General features: G+C 36.7%; 2 protein-coding genes across 2 annotated transcripts; one reads left to right on the top strand and one right to left on the bottom strand.

Annotated features, from left to right (window-relative positions):
- Positions 1-1,017: 1,017 nt before the first annotated feature.
- On the top strand, positions 1,018-9,667 carry LOC144662520 (uncharacterized). The gene is made up of 2 exons (XM_078523345.1): positions 1,018-4,325; positions 4,905-9,667. The coding sequence occupies exons 1-2, from the start codon at positions 2,027-2,029 to the stop codon at positions 9,509-9,511; spliced, it is 6,906 nt and encodes a 2,301-aa protein (XP_078379471.1). The 5' UTR covers positions 1,018-2,026; the 3' UTR covers positions 9,512-9,667.
- Positions 9,668-13,402: 3,735 nt separating this feature from the next.
- Positions 13,403-16,132, bottom strand: LOC144649654 (BTB/POZ domain-containing protein 6-like). The gene has a single exon (XM_078509212.1). It carries the CDS (start codon positions 16,095-16,097, stop codon positions 14,754-14,756), a length of 1,344 nt encoding a protein of 447 aa, XP_078365338.1. The 5' UTR covers positions 16,098-16,132; the 3' UTR covers positions 13,403-14,753.
- Between the last annotated feature and the right edge of the window lie 294 nt (positions 16,133-16,426).

Consider the following 16,426-nt stretch of genomic DNA (forward strand, 5'->3'; position numbering starts at 1 on the left):
TAATAATTCAAAAACGCGAATGAAAAGTAAAAGAAATGGTGCGTAGGTGATTTTCTTGGGAAAGTCAAACAAAGTAAGAACACGATACGAGGCCAAGTGGAACGTGACTACCTGAGGTACGCGTTGTTGTGTTACACTAGTAGGTGGTTTAGAATTAAGCGCTCCAAAGACATCATGATTGTATGGAGATAAAAATAACGCGTAACAAAATAAAATTTTACCTTCTGTTCAAAAATAAAGAAAATGTACTCAACTGCTCCGTTTGGGTTATTTGGTCGTTTTAGGGGGTTGGAAGGTTTTTGTCGAACCCTTATTTTATGCCCACGGAGTTCGACACGGTCTACAACTTCCGTCCAGGTTTGGTTGATTTTAATTATCTCGTTTATTACGTGCTCCGCAGCATGAACGAGCTAAAGGAATGTTTTACCATTTTACGGGCTTAAACAGACCGTATTTTGGCTCGTGACGTTTTCAGTTGGCGAACACGCCGACGTGTATGTTTACACGTACCATGAACCGAAAATAAACATACGTCAACAATGTTTATAAATACAGTATGTCTTTTTTCATCTAACTTACGGATCACATTGTGTGACCGGAAAAACACACTCACCAGCCGGCAAGTCGTTAATTTTCGATCGTGTCTTAGGGGAAATGTCACTAACAAGGGAATGAAGAATAAATTACTATGGTTTTGAAAATGAAAACCTATTCCTCCTTTGAAATAGCTGCTTTTTTAATTACTTCCGTCTGCCACGAGGGAGTTTAATAATTGCGTGTGTCAGCGCATGTTTAAACAAACCCGTTATGGGTCTTCCAAGGTGACAACATTGATTCACGTTGCACTTTTTAGAAGTTCCGAAATTGTGATTTCATGTAAATTTATTTATTACACTATATAAGGATTTCATTTCTTTTCACATTTGCATCTGAGCTTCATTGAAGTTATTTTGGACATTACTAAGGGGGGAGGGGTAGCATGTAAAATTACTTCCGGTCTACAACTTCCGTCCACACAATTTTTAGGCGGTGACGCCTATATGCCAGGGCACGATGGAGGGTTCGTTCGTGTGAGAACTAAGGATGGGCCGATACTCGATACCAAATATTCGATACATCGATATTTTGACAAATTTGAAAAGTATCGATACTTTCGAAAAATATCGCACTTTCGATACTGAACACGTGACCTGAGCCTGCGGTCTTCTGGTCAGCACCTGAGGTTTAAAAATGCACTTTTGCGCAAACAAATATTGATTTTCTTGTCAATATTTGCATTTTTCTATTGCCTTGACTTGATCTAGTCCACAGTGAAACAAAAAGACCAAAAATCAACATTCCTGGCTAATATTTATAATGCCAGGACTGTCCTTTGTATGGTCAAACAAATCAAGTGACATACCAATGACGTCAGTACGAAAGGGACGTCATAATATCGATATCGATATCGATATCGAGAAAAAAGGCAAATATCGTATCGATATCGTAGAGAACAGAGAGAGGAGAGAGGATTGGTAACAAAGCACATGCGACAGGTCACGTGAGGTATTTGTATTTGCCTGTCCGCCATCTTGGTCGCGCGATTGTGAACTTGTGAGTATTTTCTTGTAGCGAGAAGCCTTGACTTCAAGATTTGTAGCTGTTATATTTTTGCGCTCACCTACAAACACATAAAGAACTCGTAGTGCACACATACAGCTTAATCGACATACTCGCACACGAGATAGGTCGAGGGTCTACATAAATTGTGGTTTACGCATCGAGCTCTACGCTACGTGTCGGTGAGCTGTTTTGGTCAGACCCTGTCCTGTCATAACTGAAGTTGAACTGAATATAACCATTGAAAGCAATATAGACACTGTCAGAATTGAAATATTTGTCATCTGGCGACATTGTGATTTGAGCTTAACTGAAGACGTGATCAGTACAGAAGAAGTTTACTATCAAAACTGCTGAGATTGCAAAAGATAGAAAGGTGAGCTATCTAAGTTTTATTTGCTTGAACGTGTATTAACTACCGTAGGTTATGGTGTCTTTAATGCAATATAGAGCAGCAGTGGGGTTACATGACGTTCATTTGAAGGCCAAAGAATACTCGGATCGTATGAAAGGGAAATTCTGGTCTATGCTGTTGTTTATGTTTTACCTGGAAGCGATATATCTGCCAACATTAAAAAGAGTAATCCGTTCATGGCAAATGGCTTATTACGCTAGGCTTTGGTTTACACAAATTTGTCTTTATCGTTTCTATATTCCCTTGTTGATTCGACTTGCCAATGATGTTGAGATGAATCCTGGCCCTTTTTACGTTGTGAATTCGTCAAAAACTGTCACGGCTGACTATAATCAAGGTGATGTTGCACTGTTTGGAAGAAATGCTGGCAACCAATGCGTAGCGATGTGCCTAACTGCAGTTGTTTACAATTGTAAAAATAATGCATCGTGGTCAAGAGATCAGCTAAATGAAGTTTTGATTCAAGGCAATGTGCTTTATTCTCATATTAGCAAGTCAGTAGGGAAAGACAGATTGTTGCTATCTGAGATTCCATCTGCATTGTCCATAAATGACGAAAACTTTTCCATTAATTTTAGCAGCAGTTTTGCTGGCGATTTACACATGTCTGATGTAAGAGACTGTTTTTTCCCATTGCAACATGTACTAAATATGTTAATAAAAGACTATGATGCCTTTCTGTTGACTGTTGAAATCAATACGGTTGCTATTATTATTGACAACAAAGGTAATTATAGAATTTTTGATTCTCATTCACGAGATATCCATGGTAACATTGCTGCAAATGGAACAGCAGTACTGTTGGAATTTACTAGTGTACAGGAAATGGTGCAGTATCTGCAAAACTTCTACAGAGAAAAGAATGTAGTGCCATTTGAAGTGTTGGGTATGAAAGTTGAAAATTTATCAGTTAATCAAAACTGCAGGTACACAAGTTCTAGTGCTCTAAGTGTACCATTTTCTACAACAGATAACACTGTAGGGTGCCAGGGATCATGCAGTCAAAGTCAATGTCACAATTTTGAATCAGACATAAGAAAAGAAAATGTAGTTAACAATAGCAGAAAGAGAAAACAAGCACAATCAGAAGAACACAAAGAAAGCTTGCTGATGTTTAGAGAAAAGAAAACTGCAAGGAAAGAAGCTGAAACATGTGGTGAAAGGAACAATATGTCACAAATGTATAGAGAACAGTATGATAGAAAAAAAGCAATTGAAACCAAAGAGCAGAGAGAAAATAGGTTAAGAAAGCCCAAGGAACAAAGAATTAAAAAAAAGAAAATTGAGAGCAAAGAACAAAGAGAGGATAAATTAAAGAAGCATCGAGAACTAATGAGAAAAAGACGAGAAACTGAAACCGAACAGCAGAGAGAAAATAGGTTGAAAGAGAGAAGAGAACGATATAGGAAAAGCAAGGAAACTGAAACCAAACAGCAGAGAGAAAATAGGTTGCAAGAGAGAAGAGAACGATATAGGAAAAGCAAGGAAACTGAAACCAAAGAGCAACGAGGAAAAAGATTAAAGACAAAAAGGGAATTAAAACAAAGAGTAAAGGAAACTGAAACTAAACAACAAAAAGAGGAGAGGTCGATTAAAAGAAGAGAAGCTTACAAGGCCAAAAAGGGTTGTGATAATGACAAAACACAAAAATCTTGTGATGAATTGGTTGTTATTTTTCGTGAACTGGTTGCTTCAGGGCCAACGTTTGTTTGCACATGTTGTGAGCAGTTATGGTACAAACATAGTCTTGTCAGAACTGATACTGTACTAAAACTTAATAACGAAGCTGTATTAAGATGCATAAGAAAAGATGAACAGTGTTGTACAGCTCAATGGGTTTGTCATACATGTTATAATCACCTGAAGCAGAATAAAGTGCCTCCATGTGCAGTCCAGAATAAAATGAGTTTTCCACATAAACCTGACCATTTAGACTTAACAGAACTAGAGTGGAGGCTTGTATCACCACGATTGATCTTTCAAAAGATACACGAAGCAGCTAGGGGAAAGCAATATAAAATTCATGGCAACATAGTGAATGTTCCTGCTGATGTTGTTAATACTGTGAATATCTTACCAAGACTATCAACTGAAACAGACACTATCAAAGTGCAGCTTAAGAGAAAATTAAAATACAAGAACTATGTCCTGTCTCAAAACATAAGACCATCCAAAGTTTTTGAAGCAGCTAAGTGGTTGACTGAAAATGGTGCACTTTACAAGAAAGAAAGTATCAAACTGGACCCAGATTGGAATGGTTTGTTTGCAGGGTCTAATGAAAATGACATGTCAAATGATAGTGCTTGCAGCAGTTCAAGCAACCTTACAGAAAACAATACACCTATAGCTTCAATTAAGTCACTGAATACCACTGTGCAATCTTTTTCAGAACACAGTCGATTGCTTTCATTTCAATTTGGTAAAGTTTTTATTTGCCTTGACTGTGAACAAGTTTTAATAGACTCAATGAATTTAGAAAATCATTTTTTGTATGATCATGGAGTAGAAACTGATACTGAGTGTTGTGAGGAGAGTAACTATATTCCATTTTTTCATAAAAATGACTGTAATAGTAATGAAGTGGTTTTCTTTTGTTCTTTGTGTAGTGCCTGGGAAAAAGAGCAATCACTTTTTAGTGAACACATGGCCATTGTACATGATCTACCACCAATGGAAGATAATGCATCCTCTCAATTCAGTGAAGCAACAGCTAATGTAAGTACTTCCGTTGTGGTCAAACTGTTCAGATATAAAATGCTTGATCCCAAAAATGTTGTTCTTGTAGAAACATGTTTGAAAGGGTATGGATTAGCAAACACTATTTCTCTTAAAGCGTTAGTAGGTATACCAGTAACTTTGAATGTATCAAGGTGCTTATCTAGTGCAACAGATGTGCATTTATCTAGTAGAGATCTTTGTAAGGATTCCTGTCCAACTGAAATGGAGGTAAATGACCCTTGGAATGAAGTGGATGAATCTGAAATGTGTGCTGGTACTTTGGACACAATGTTAACATCCCCGGACTTTGTAGAAGATTGTGAACGTGAAAAGGTTTTGAACTTTGCACCAGGTGAAAGCAATCATCCAATTAGTATTTTCAAAGACCAATATTGCGAAGAGCTAGCATATCCTGGTATATTCTGTGGTCACGCAAGAGCAGATAATAAGGAAAGAAATGTACCTGTGTATTATAGTGACATTTGCAAATCAGAGTTAAGGCGTTCTGATCGTAGAGTTGCTCAGTGTATGGAAAATATTTTCTTTAAACTGAAAAAGCTGCAAATGAAAATAATTTTAGGCAAGTGCCAGATTGCATTGCGAAAGCATAAAACAAATGGAAAGAGACTAACAGCAGGCGAGTTAAAAAAAGAAGGTGCTTTAGACAAATTAGTTCATTTGAATGAAGGGTACCGATTTCTAAGAGCTCTTCGTGGTTCCCCACCATATTTTGAGAAGTCTAAGAGAGATCTATTTGCCATGATAAGGCAACTTGGATCTGCGACACTTTTTTGTAGCTTTTCTGCAGCTGAAACAAAGTGGAATCATCTGTTAAGAATGTTAGGTGAATTAATTGATCACCAAGTATACAGAGATGATGAATTAAATGCCTTGTCATGGGAGGAAAAGTCAAGGTTAATTCAAAGTGATCCCGTCACATGTGCAAGGCATTTTGATTTCCAAGTTCAGCAACTAATTGTAAAATTTTTGCAAAGTGATTGTGCACCACTGGGGAAAATAGCAGATTGGTTTTATCGAGTTGAATTTCAACAACGTGGCTCGCCACACATTCATATGCTTTTATGGATTGAAGGTGCACCAAAGTTTGGTGAAGATTCAGACGAAAAAGTTTGTGAATTTGTTGATAAAATCATTTCTTGTTCAAAACCTGCAAGTGGCTGTGAACTAGATGAATTAGTTTCTCGTCAAGAACATAAACATTCATTTACCTGTAAAAAGAAGTTTCAAAAACAGTGCAGATTTAATTTTCCTCAGCCTCCAATGAAAAGCACTCAAATATTGTATCCTTTAAGTGACATTGAGAATACAAGTCTTTTGAATCAACACAAGGCTACTTGGAAAGAAATCAATGAAAAACTTAATACTATGAGGGAAGGAGAGAATATTTCATTTGAAAAACTTCTTAATGAACTTGCGGTCGCTGAAGAAGAATATATTCTGGCTATTCGATCTTCCCTAAGTAGGGCAACAATTTTTTTGAAACGAAAGCCAAACGAACTTCGAATCAATAATTATAACAAGCACTGCTTGCTTGCATGGAGAGCAAACATGGATGTCCAATTTATCCTAGATATCTACTCTTGTGCAACATATGTTGTTTCTTACGTATCAAAGGCACAGAGAGGTATGAGTGAACTTTTGAGAAAAGCATGTGAGGAAGCTCGAGAAGGAAATTTGAGTATTAAACAGCAAGTGCGTGACATCGGTAACAAATTCTTAAACAATGTTGAAATAAGTGCACAAGAGGCGGTATATATCGTACTTCAGTTACCAATGCGACGCTCCTCTTGTGAAGTGGTGTTTATCAATACAGCTTTACCAGATGAAAGAGTGTGTCTTTTGAAATCGATGGATGACATACAGCAGCTAGAAGATGAGTCTGAAGATATTGAATCAGGTGGCTTGATAAAAAGGTATACTAAAAAGCCATCTTGTCTAGAGAATGTGACATTAGCTGATTGGGCCGCTTGGTATGACAATAGGAATTCAAACCTTAAAAATCTACAAAAATCCAAAAATACTGATGTTGATGGTTTGCCATTAGAAATATTTGATGATGATAACAATGAAGATGATGTTGGTAAAGACATTACTGATACATGTAGCAATGAGCTGACATCAAAGAAGGGCAAAAAAGAACCTCAGAAGCGGTCAAAAGCTAGGGTAATAAGAAGTGTATGGTTTAATAGAGAAAGTCATCCTGAAAAGCACTATCGTGAGCTGCTAATGTTATTTACTGCTTGGAGAGATGAAAATACTGATTTGCTAGGAGACTGTGAGAATTACATGGAGAGGTGTCAGATATTGAAAAAACAGATAAATGACCAAATGGCTCAGTATGCACCATGTAGTGAACAACTAGAGCAAGCATTAGATGATGTACAAACTATAGAAAGCACTGATGATATGTGGGATTGTGTAGCTCCAAACACACAACATGTAGAACTGAGTCACCTTGCAGAAAATGAATGTCAACATGTATGCAACACAGAAGAAGTAGGGAACTATGATCTTTCTGGAGATCTGGGAATTCCTGCTAGTACTACTAGTAATTATGAACATAATATCTCATTTGATGAATTGCCAGATGAAGAGTATAGGGAAGCTGTTCGTTCTCTAAATGTCGAGCAGTTAAATTTTTTCTACCATGTTTTACACCTTGTGAAGACAACCAGTGAACCCTTCTATTTGTTTCTTTCTGGTGGCGCTGGAGTTGGAAAATCTCACTTGACTAAAGTACTGTTTCAAGCAGTTTACAAATATTTAAACACAAGAGCTGGTGTTGATTTTCATCAAATTACAGCTATTCTAGTTGCTCCGACTGGTAAAGCTGCCTATAATATTCAAGGAAGTACAATCCATACAGCATTAGCAGTGCCAGCAAACCAGTCCTTAAAGATTTATAAGAAGCTTGATGCCAGTCGTTTGAATTCCTTGAGATGTAAATTTGCTGGTTTGAAGATAATTTTCATTGATGAAGTATCAATGGTAGGAAATTCCATGTTTAATATTCAAATTAACAAAAGACTCCAAGATATCATAGGTACAGATAATGATTTTGGAGGAGTGAGTATTATAGCAGTTGGAGATTTGTTTCAACTTCAACCAGTATTTGATGGCTATGTTTTTGAAGATTTGGAGAATGATTATGCTCCTTTAGCAGCTAATCTGTGGCAGAAACATTTTCAGATGTTTGAATTACATGAAATTATGCGTCAAAGAGAGAGTCGCGAGTTTGCAGAAATTCTTAACCGGCTGCGTGAGGGTATTCACACTGAGAATGACTTGAATATACTGAGAGCAAGAATCGTTGAAGATCCTGATCAGAACTATCTCAGACATGCTCCCCACCTATTCATTCAAAATGACAGAGTTGATGAGTTTAACAAGTCAGTTTATAATTCTGCAGCTGGCAGAAAATTTATTGTCAAGGCAGTTGATAGTGTCATTGGTGCTCAGTCTGAGGAATTAAAGGCACGGCTATTGAAACAGGTTCCAGATGATCCACGAAAAACTATGCAATTAGCAGCCTGTCTTGCAATTGCAGAAAATGAAAGGATTGAGGTCTGTCAAAACATCAGATTGGATGATGGTCTTACGAATGGTAGTGCAGGTTTAGTGAGATTTATTAGTCTGCTAAATTCTGATTGTCCTGATGGAATTGTTTGGGTTGAATTTGATCATGCTAAAGTTGGAGAGAAAACTCGGAATGAAAATAGAAGCCTTTACAGTGATAATATCCAGCAGAGTTGGACACCAATAAAACCTGTTTGTGTAACATTTTTTGTAGGAAGAGGTAAAGCTGCTCAGATCGTTCGAAAACAATTTCCTTTACGGCAATCTGCAGGAAAAACTATTCACCGTTCTCAGGGTGACACTGAAACCAAGGTTGTAGTTGATCTTACTTCAAGAAGAGCTATTCCTCACATTCATTATGTTGCATTAAGCAGAGTTACTACCATTGATGGATTGCATATAAAGAATCTCAATGAAAAAAAGATAACTGTGAGTAACAAAGTTAAGAATGAAATGCAGAGATTGCGAACAGCAGCTTATCTTCAGCCGTCTATAATATCCCTTGCAGACATTGGTGAGAATTTTGTCAAGATAGTCTTTCTTAATGCACGTTCTCTTCACAAGCACATATCAGATGTGAAAAATGATTTCAATGTTAAGGCAGCAGATATAAATATCTTTGTTGAAACTAGATTGTGGGTGTTTGACCAAAATGACGAATTTGAAATTAATGACTTCTCCTTGTTTAGAAACGATGCATTGTTTGATAGGCAGTTGCATACACAAAGACCATTCTATGGAACTGCAGTTTATACCAGAGCTCAGTGTTATGATGAATATCCTAAATGTCAAAATATGCATGGAGTTGAAATAACAATTATTAAAGTTGAATGTCTGCCAGATGTTGTTATTGCTGGCATTTATAGATCACCAAAAGTGCCAATGAGACATTTGCTTCAAGCATTGAGAGAACTTCATTCCATTATGTCAACAGAACGTTTTCATATAATACTTGGTGATTTTAACATTGATTTTAATGATGGTGTACAAAACAGCAGTATACATAATCAAATGATTGTAACATATGGATATAAACAACTTATTTCAAGCTTTACCACTGATAACAGAACTACAATTGATCACATTTATACAAATCTAAATGAATCAAGAGTCCAAACTGGTGTTCTCGAGACATACTTTAGTGACCATAAAGCTGTGTGGATAGCAACCAAAAAAGAGTAGAAACATGTACATTTTTGTAGGCTATAATGACTAGTAAATGATTAACCTTTTATGCCCCATCATCCACATACAAATTCTCCTGACTGATCTCCATACATTTTCGTATAGCAATTGTTTGGAGAATTTGTTAAAAGTTCAAAGCAATTTCCCTTTGGTGACCATTATATTTTTTGAGGGGCTTAAACCAAAGCTGGAACACCATCCAACAGCTGGCCAAAGACAGACAGCAGTGGAGGACCTTTGTTGCTGCCCTACGTGCCAGTGGGCACAATGGGCAGTGAGTGAGTGTGAGTGACCATTTTATTACAGTGTAATTCTCCTAACCTCTTCTCTTAATTTAGTATTGACATTGTGAGGAGAAATTTGTAATGATCACTATTAGGTCTTAAGGAAGCATAAATTACATGTAAAGTATGTGTTTCAGAAAGAAAGAAAATTTAAATGAATTTAGTATCTACTTGTGTTACATTTTAAGGTGTTGTAGTTCATCAGCCTTGGTGTCTAAATAAATTTGTGTAACGGCTCCTTTGAGTCCCTTGTGACCATTTGGGTCACACACCCCTCCTTGTGACCCTTTGGGTCACAAACCCACCATATTGCAACTGTACTTATTAGGTAAGTATACGAACAGTACACAATGTAGTTATTTGTTGTTCTGGTCCATGTAATTACACATGTATGTTAATAATGATCGATGTGACATCTAACAGGGATGTTGCTAAGAAAACACTAAGCCGGCTCATCAACAAGCCAGTTGGCTTTTATGGCCTTCGTAGCACTAAAAGTTTATCTAAGTCTTGGTTTTCATGTGAAATTTCAGCTGTATTTACCATAAGTAGTCTTTTAACCGGTGAAATTGGCTGGCAGCCGGCCGTTAGCGACATCCCTGCATCTACATGTACACGTAGTCGTGATATGTAAGTTACCGGTATAAATACATGTATGTTACCTCATAATATTGCACGTGCATTGTATTAGTTATTGTTAAAAAATTATTAATATTTTTAATTATTTTTTTTCTTTTATTATGTTTACAGAACAGAAATGTAAAACAACAAGAAAATGCACAAGATACAGTCTTCAGAGAATCCACTGATTGCCATGTTATGTCCAACACTTTCAATCTACATTATTATCTACAGATATTGAAACAACACACAGCAACAACCATGTAGCGGTAACATTCAAGTTGAAAAGAAACTGTGTTAAACATCTCCGGATTCACCAATGAAAAGACCCTTCAATCGGAGGTCTTCACTGGCTCACCACTGTATCAACTTTACTTCCTGGAGTCCACTTGTACTGTATGTGTGTATCACCTCCAAATGATAACATATCTTATTGGACTGTATATCTTGCATCACAGATTGTACAGTCAGTGTAGACAACTTTCAGCAGCATTTAAACAAGAGTACATCAAGATACTGTATCAACCTTACTTGCTGGACTTCACTTGTAGTGTCGTATTACCTCTAAAATGTAGTAACAATGTTTTGGACTTATTGGTCTTATCCTGCATCACAGATTGTATAGTCAGTGAAGACAAATATCAGCTGCATTTAAACAAGAGTTAATCAAGATGCATTATTTCAAGACAGTATTTTTCTGCCAAAGTTGTAACAGCTTCCTGGCTTTCTAGTACAGTTGCATACTATGTTGCATTCCATGTAACAAAGTGACAATGAAAGACATTTAGTTAGCATGGTTCAAGTTTAAATGTCAATTTTGTGATCAAAGTAGCTCAATATTTGCGTTTTTTTTAAATTGGTTAGAAACTAACCTTACCTTGGGATGCACAACTTAATAAAAAATACCATCCAAAGGAAATTATTGTAAAATTTTATTTACTTGACAAACTCCTTTCCCCCTTTTATAGCAAATGAGTCAGTCTCTAAACTATCAACTTTAATCAACGATGTCTATTTCAGTGTTTAATTACTTGGATATCTTTTGCTTTTTGGGCTCACATTTTCACTCACAACAATAGACCTTTTTAGCTTTGTGTGTCAATTGCCCATCACAAATCACACGATGCTCCCTAGAGAATTTCCTTTTAACTCTCTGAATATCGTGAAGTAATTCTCAAGGGTAACATCACATAGTCAGAAATGGGACAACAAACAAACAAAGCCCAAAAGGTCTATTCCCAGTCTGTCTGGGCTTCAAACATACTGACTTGCTATACTGAAACGTCACCGCCTTTGCATGCATTGCGTGCCGGTTATTGTACACGCACACGCGTGCAAAACAACTTCCGTCAACATCTGTATCACTCTAATATCCTCATTCATGAATGAGCATAAATAAGGACAATGTCTATCCACCTTCAAAACATAGGAGATTTTCGACAGCCTGTTTTGCGAACTTCTGGCTTAATGTAATAAAACATGTGCATAATTTTAGAAAAATAGATTCCTTTTTGAATGATTTTCTTCTCCATTTACATCTTTTTTAAGTGAGTTTTCTTACCGTTTTATCGCATCGAAGCGATTTCACAAGCAAGCAAAGTCGCCAAAGTTGTCCCCAGGACAACTTTGTCAAGGTATGATAATTATTCTTATACCGAAAGCGTAAAACGCATTTACTGTTGTGTGTCTAAGATTCTCTTATTGTCTTTAGTTTCAAGTTAAATAAAGTTTCTAACACCGCGTTTTTTCTAGTTTACTCTACTTTTTAGTTAATTATCATTATGGAGTAATCAATAGTTACTGCATTGACAATAACTCGCTCAAAAGACTAATTACATTTTTGTTTACATTTCACAACGTTTTTTAAAAGAGGTTTCGCGACTTCGTTAAAAAGTTTTTTTTTGTAACAGTTCCGATAGAGCAAGTTTGTCGGCTATTCAGTAGCTGCCTGCGCAAGCGTGTAGACTGTGGTTAAAAAAAGAGGTTCGCCTAAAGCGCAAAATGAAGTTAACTGTTACAGTTAAAAAGCAAGTTAAACAAGTAAAAAATATGTTTACCACGTATTTTACTGACTTGATAATTCATTTTTTTTTTAAAAGTCCGCCTTCGGAATTTCGAACGATTATCCTCATGTACCGAAATTCTGCAAAATTTGATTACAATAGTTTATTATGAGGCATGCATAGAACGCAAAATTGCATCGCTATTATAAGAAGTTACTTTATTTACTATAATAAATATGCAGAATCATAACAAGTTTTGTGTTGTCGTTCGAGGGAACGTTGAAAAAAAGTTTGCAAATGGAAAGTTTACTGAGTAAGAGGGAAACAAAGCTTAAGTAACAGTTGTTTAGGGGAGGGTCAAAATCGGCGAAGGGGGGTCAATATCTGCTAGCGGATTTGGTCCGGGGGGTCAAAATCGGCGGGGGGGGGGGGGGTCAAAATCCGCTGTGACACCGGCTGTAGTTAAAAACATTGAATTTTATATTTAGAAATAAACATGTATACGAGTCAGAGCCACCCCGAATGCCCCTCAAAACACGAACTGTGCTCGAAACTGTGCCATGCCATTGACGTGCTACAGACGTTTAGTTTGTAGGTGAAGGACACCGATTCTTTCAAATCTAACCTTAGAAAACGTTCAAGAATACAATCGATAGTAAAAGATAAGTTGAGAAGTGTCATGGCGGCGTATTGAAAGTAAATCGCACGAACTCTGAAGCAACCAGGACCAGTCTTAGGCGCATATTCCTTTCTTAATATAGAAACCCAAACATTTTTAATTTGGTAATAAAACCCCCATCCACACACTTTCAAAATAAGAGAAAAAGGTAATAATTCATGGAATATGGAAAACTTGATTTTTGATACCGAAAACTTGTTCCTTTGCTTTTCTTGGTGACAGCATAGTGCTGAACAATGGAACCATGGACATCTTTGGAAATCACACTATTTTTTATTGTAAAATAAACCTCTTACTTAGATACATTACACTAATTGATGCTACAATTATTTTTTTACTAGAAAGTGTAACCCAAGGCATCGAAAGGTACTCAAGGGCAATCAAAGAACAACTGGTTTAGTTATATCCTAGCAAAGCGAAGATAGATTTTTTTCCCTTGGTATTGATTTGCTAGGAATGCGGAAGACATGAAGTTCATAACAAAACTTTACTTGCAAATAAAATTTTAAGCGACAATTGAACTGACTTTTGTAATATTTTCCCCATAATACAGTGAGGGGATGGAAACATGGGATGATTATTGAAAATTGCCGATAATGGATGTCAAGTTTTTTATTTCAGTGACACACAAATTTTTTTCCCCTCTCCTATGGCAATGTGCAGTTGATTGCCATTAATTTTGCTGGCAAAACACTTTTTTAGGGAACTTCTTGTAAAAATGTTTGTAATGGGTTACTAGAACTTACAGTGAAACTTCTCCAACCACGGCCACCTGACAAAATCTGTGCGAAATAGGGAATGAAAACCTTGTATGTTAACCACAAATTTCCTACAAAATGTGGATCTACCCCAGCTACATGCTACAGAAGCAATAAATGTGTGACCATTTGTTTTAACATGCAATCACTATCGGTCAATTTGTAAAGAATTTGCTAGGGAGGCCTTGGTTGAAGTAGTCACATTGTGATATACCAGCTATGTGTCAAATTCCACATAGCCATTTTTCCCATTGGGTGTTTGTAGTGCCTTTAAAAACAGAGAAAAGCAAATATTTTAGACTAATTTTGTTTTTTCTCTTTGGAAAATTGGAGCATAAAAACACCAAATTATGTACATGGATCCTAATTCATTTCTATATAATTAAACTATTCGATATGAGGTTTCTTTTAATAAGTTGTCACCAACTTAAAACTTACTGCTTCTGCTTTACAGTAAAACAACTTTTCTCAGGGGCACCCAACGAGAATATAGTTCAAAACCACTTAAAGATAGCACCGTTGAACGTATTTTAGTATTTAAACGGTAGATCTATATAGGCATATTTTTATCCCCTAAAATTTTTTTATCTGTTCGGATTTCCTAGCTGAAAGTCTAGTGATCCGAAAGTTATAGGGATCAAAACTTACCTTTTCGAAAAAATTCCAGCCAGAGGGGCTCCCGAAAATTCTAGGTGACCTTTTTAGAGTAAAAATCAGTTAAAAATGAACAATTATACCAGTTTTTTAGATATTCGAAAATCCTAGGAGGAAAGGCAGGCAAGCAAAAAAATTTACAATGAATGTTCTGAAAATTCTAGATCTCAAATCGTCTTCCGAACAGATATTTTAACGAAATATTCCGTTGGGTGCCCCTGTTTTCTGTTAGTTTCAAGGTCATTCCTTTACTATGAACAAAAGCTCTGCACACAAACTTTCGGAAAGACCTCCATAGGTGGGGTCACGATAAAACTCCTTATGTTCAAAGTCAAATCTTACTCCAGAAACAAAAGCATAATCAATATCATTTCCAAGATGACGGCCAGGGCCATTTACATATGCTTCATAGAGGTAAAGAACATTTCTCTCAACAGCAAGTGGCTCATCAAAAATAACATCAAAGCCATAATAAAATCCACTGTTACACTTCCTTTCCTTAGAGATAAAAGTCCCAGTTTTAGATGCAAGAACTACATGATCACCATCATCATCACCATCATCATCTTCATCATCATGAAAAAGAAAAAAATCCAATTTGACTGTAAATTCACCACCATTGTTACCCAAAAGAGAAACACCATGCAATATTATGTCCTTGTCAACTTTGAGACAAAAGAAGTCATAATCGTCAGGATCATTTTTGAGGTATCTGTCATGAAGAAAACTCTTGAATCTGCAACATCGTAACAGGGAACCCATTCTGTGAACATTAGTGAAACCAACTGGTGAAGTCACAGTAGAGCTGAAATATTCCATGATGTCACTTGTTTCCTGTTGTAGTAAAATTTTGCTTTCGAGCACAGCATCCACGAACTCTTTCTCCTTCATGATTGGAAAACGAATATTTTTCACAATCTGTTCTCCAAGGGCTTGTCTTTTGACAGAGCCGTCCATTTTAAGTTGTTGCCTCTTGCATTCTTCTTTTGCCCAGCAATCTACAGCCTTGAACAACTCCACTTCTCTGATGTTTAGCGTATCTCTTTCCACTAACTGGTTTACAAAAGATCTCTCCATGCTCAGAAATTCATTTGATTTCAAGGCCTCTTCAGTGTCCTTGTCGATCAAATCCCAGCAACAACACAAAAGAATTTTATTTTCAAACTGTTGAGCGTGTTGTAAGACACAAAACACGTTTGATAAATCAAGATTCTTTCCTAAGTACTCAGTACATTCATCGGTTAAGCAAGGAATCATGTATTTCTCGGCCAGATACAACACTTGCATCACGTTATTTGCGTTCAAGCAAACTTCATCAGTGTAGATGTAACGCAACAACTCCAACATACCTTCGTATTCACAGTCAGGGAGATCAATATGTTCTTTGGTTTCAGCCATTTCACCGCAAAACATTGCAAAAAACACAGGACTGCAAATCGACAACAAGAACTTGTGAGCTGGAATGGCAATCTTGCTTCTCTTGCTGTCACACTCTTCATGTTTTTGGGACGCTTGCACGACAAATTTGACGTCACTTAGGATCTCGTTGTTAAACAGAGACTTGCATCTTTCTTTGTGATCCATTGACCAGGTCTTTGAAAGTGCTTTCAGCGTAGACATGACTTATTTTCCTTCCAAAAGGTATATCTGATTCGGCCCTCGCGACTACAGTTTTCTGTTGGCGGACTCGTTTTTGTACAGCGGGTGGCTTCGTAAAAAGAGATTGCGTTGTATATGCTACACAGACATTCATTGTCCTGACTGAAGGAACTGGCAACTGAGATCAGCTGAGGGTATTATTCTTTCCGGCCTTTTTGTTGAGAAGGATAAGGGAAAAGAATTCTCACCTTAGTGCTAAAAGTTTACAATTTTGAACTGCGGTTAACGGAGTAAATTAAATGTTCGTGTATGTT

This window comes from Oculina patagonica, chromosome 1 (assembly GCF_052425735.1).
Source record: "Oculina patagonica isolate OP01 chromosome 1, crgOcupat, whole genome shotgun sequence".
Classification (NCBI taxonomy): Eukaryota; Metazoa; Cnidaria; class Anthozoa; order Scleractinia; family Oculinidae; genus Oculina; species Oculina patagonica.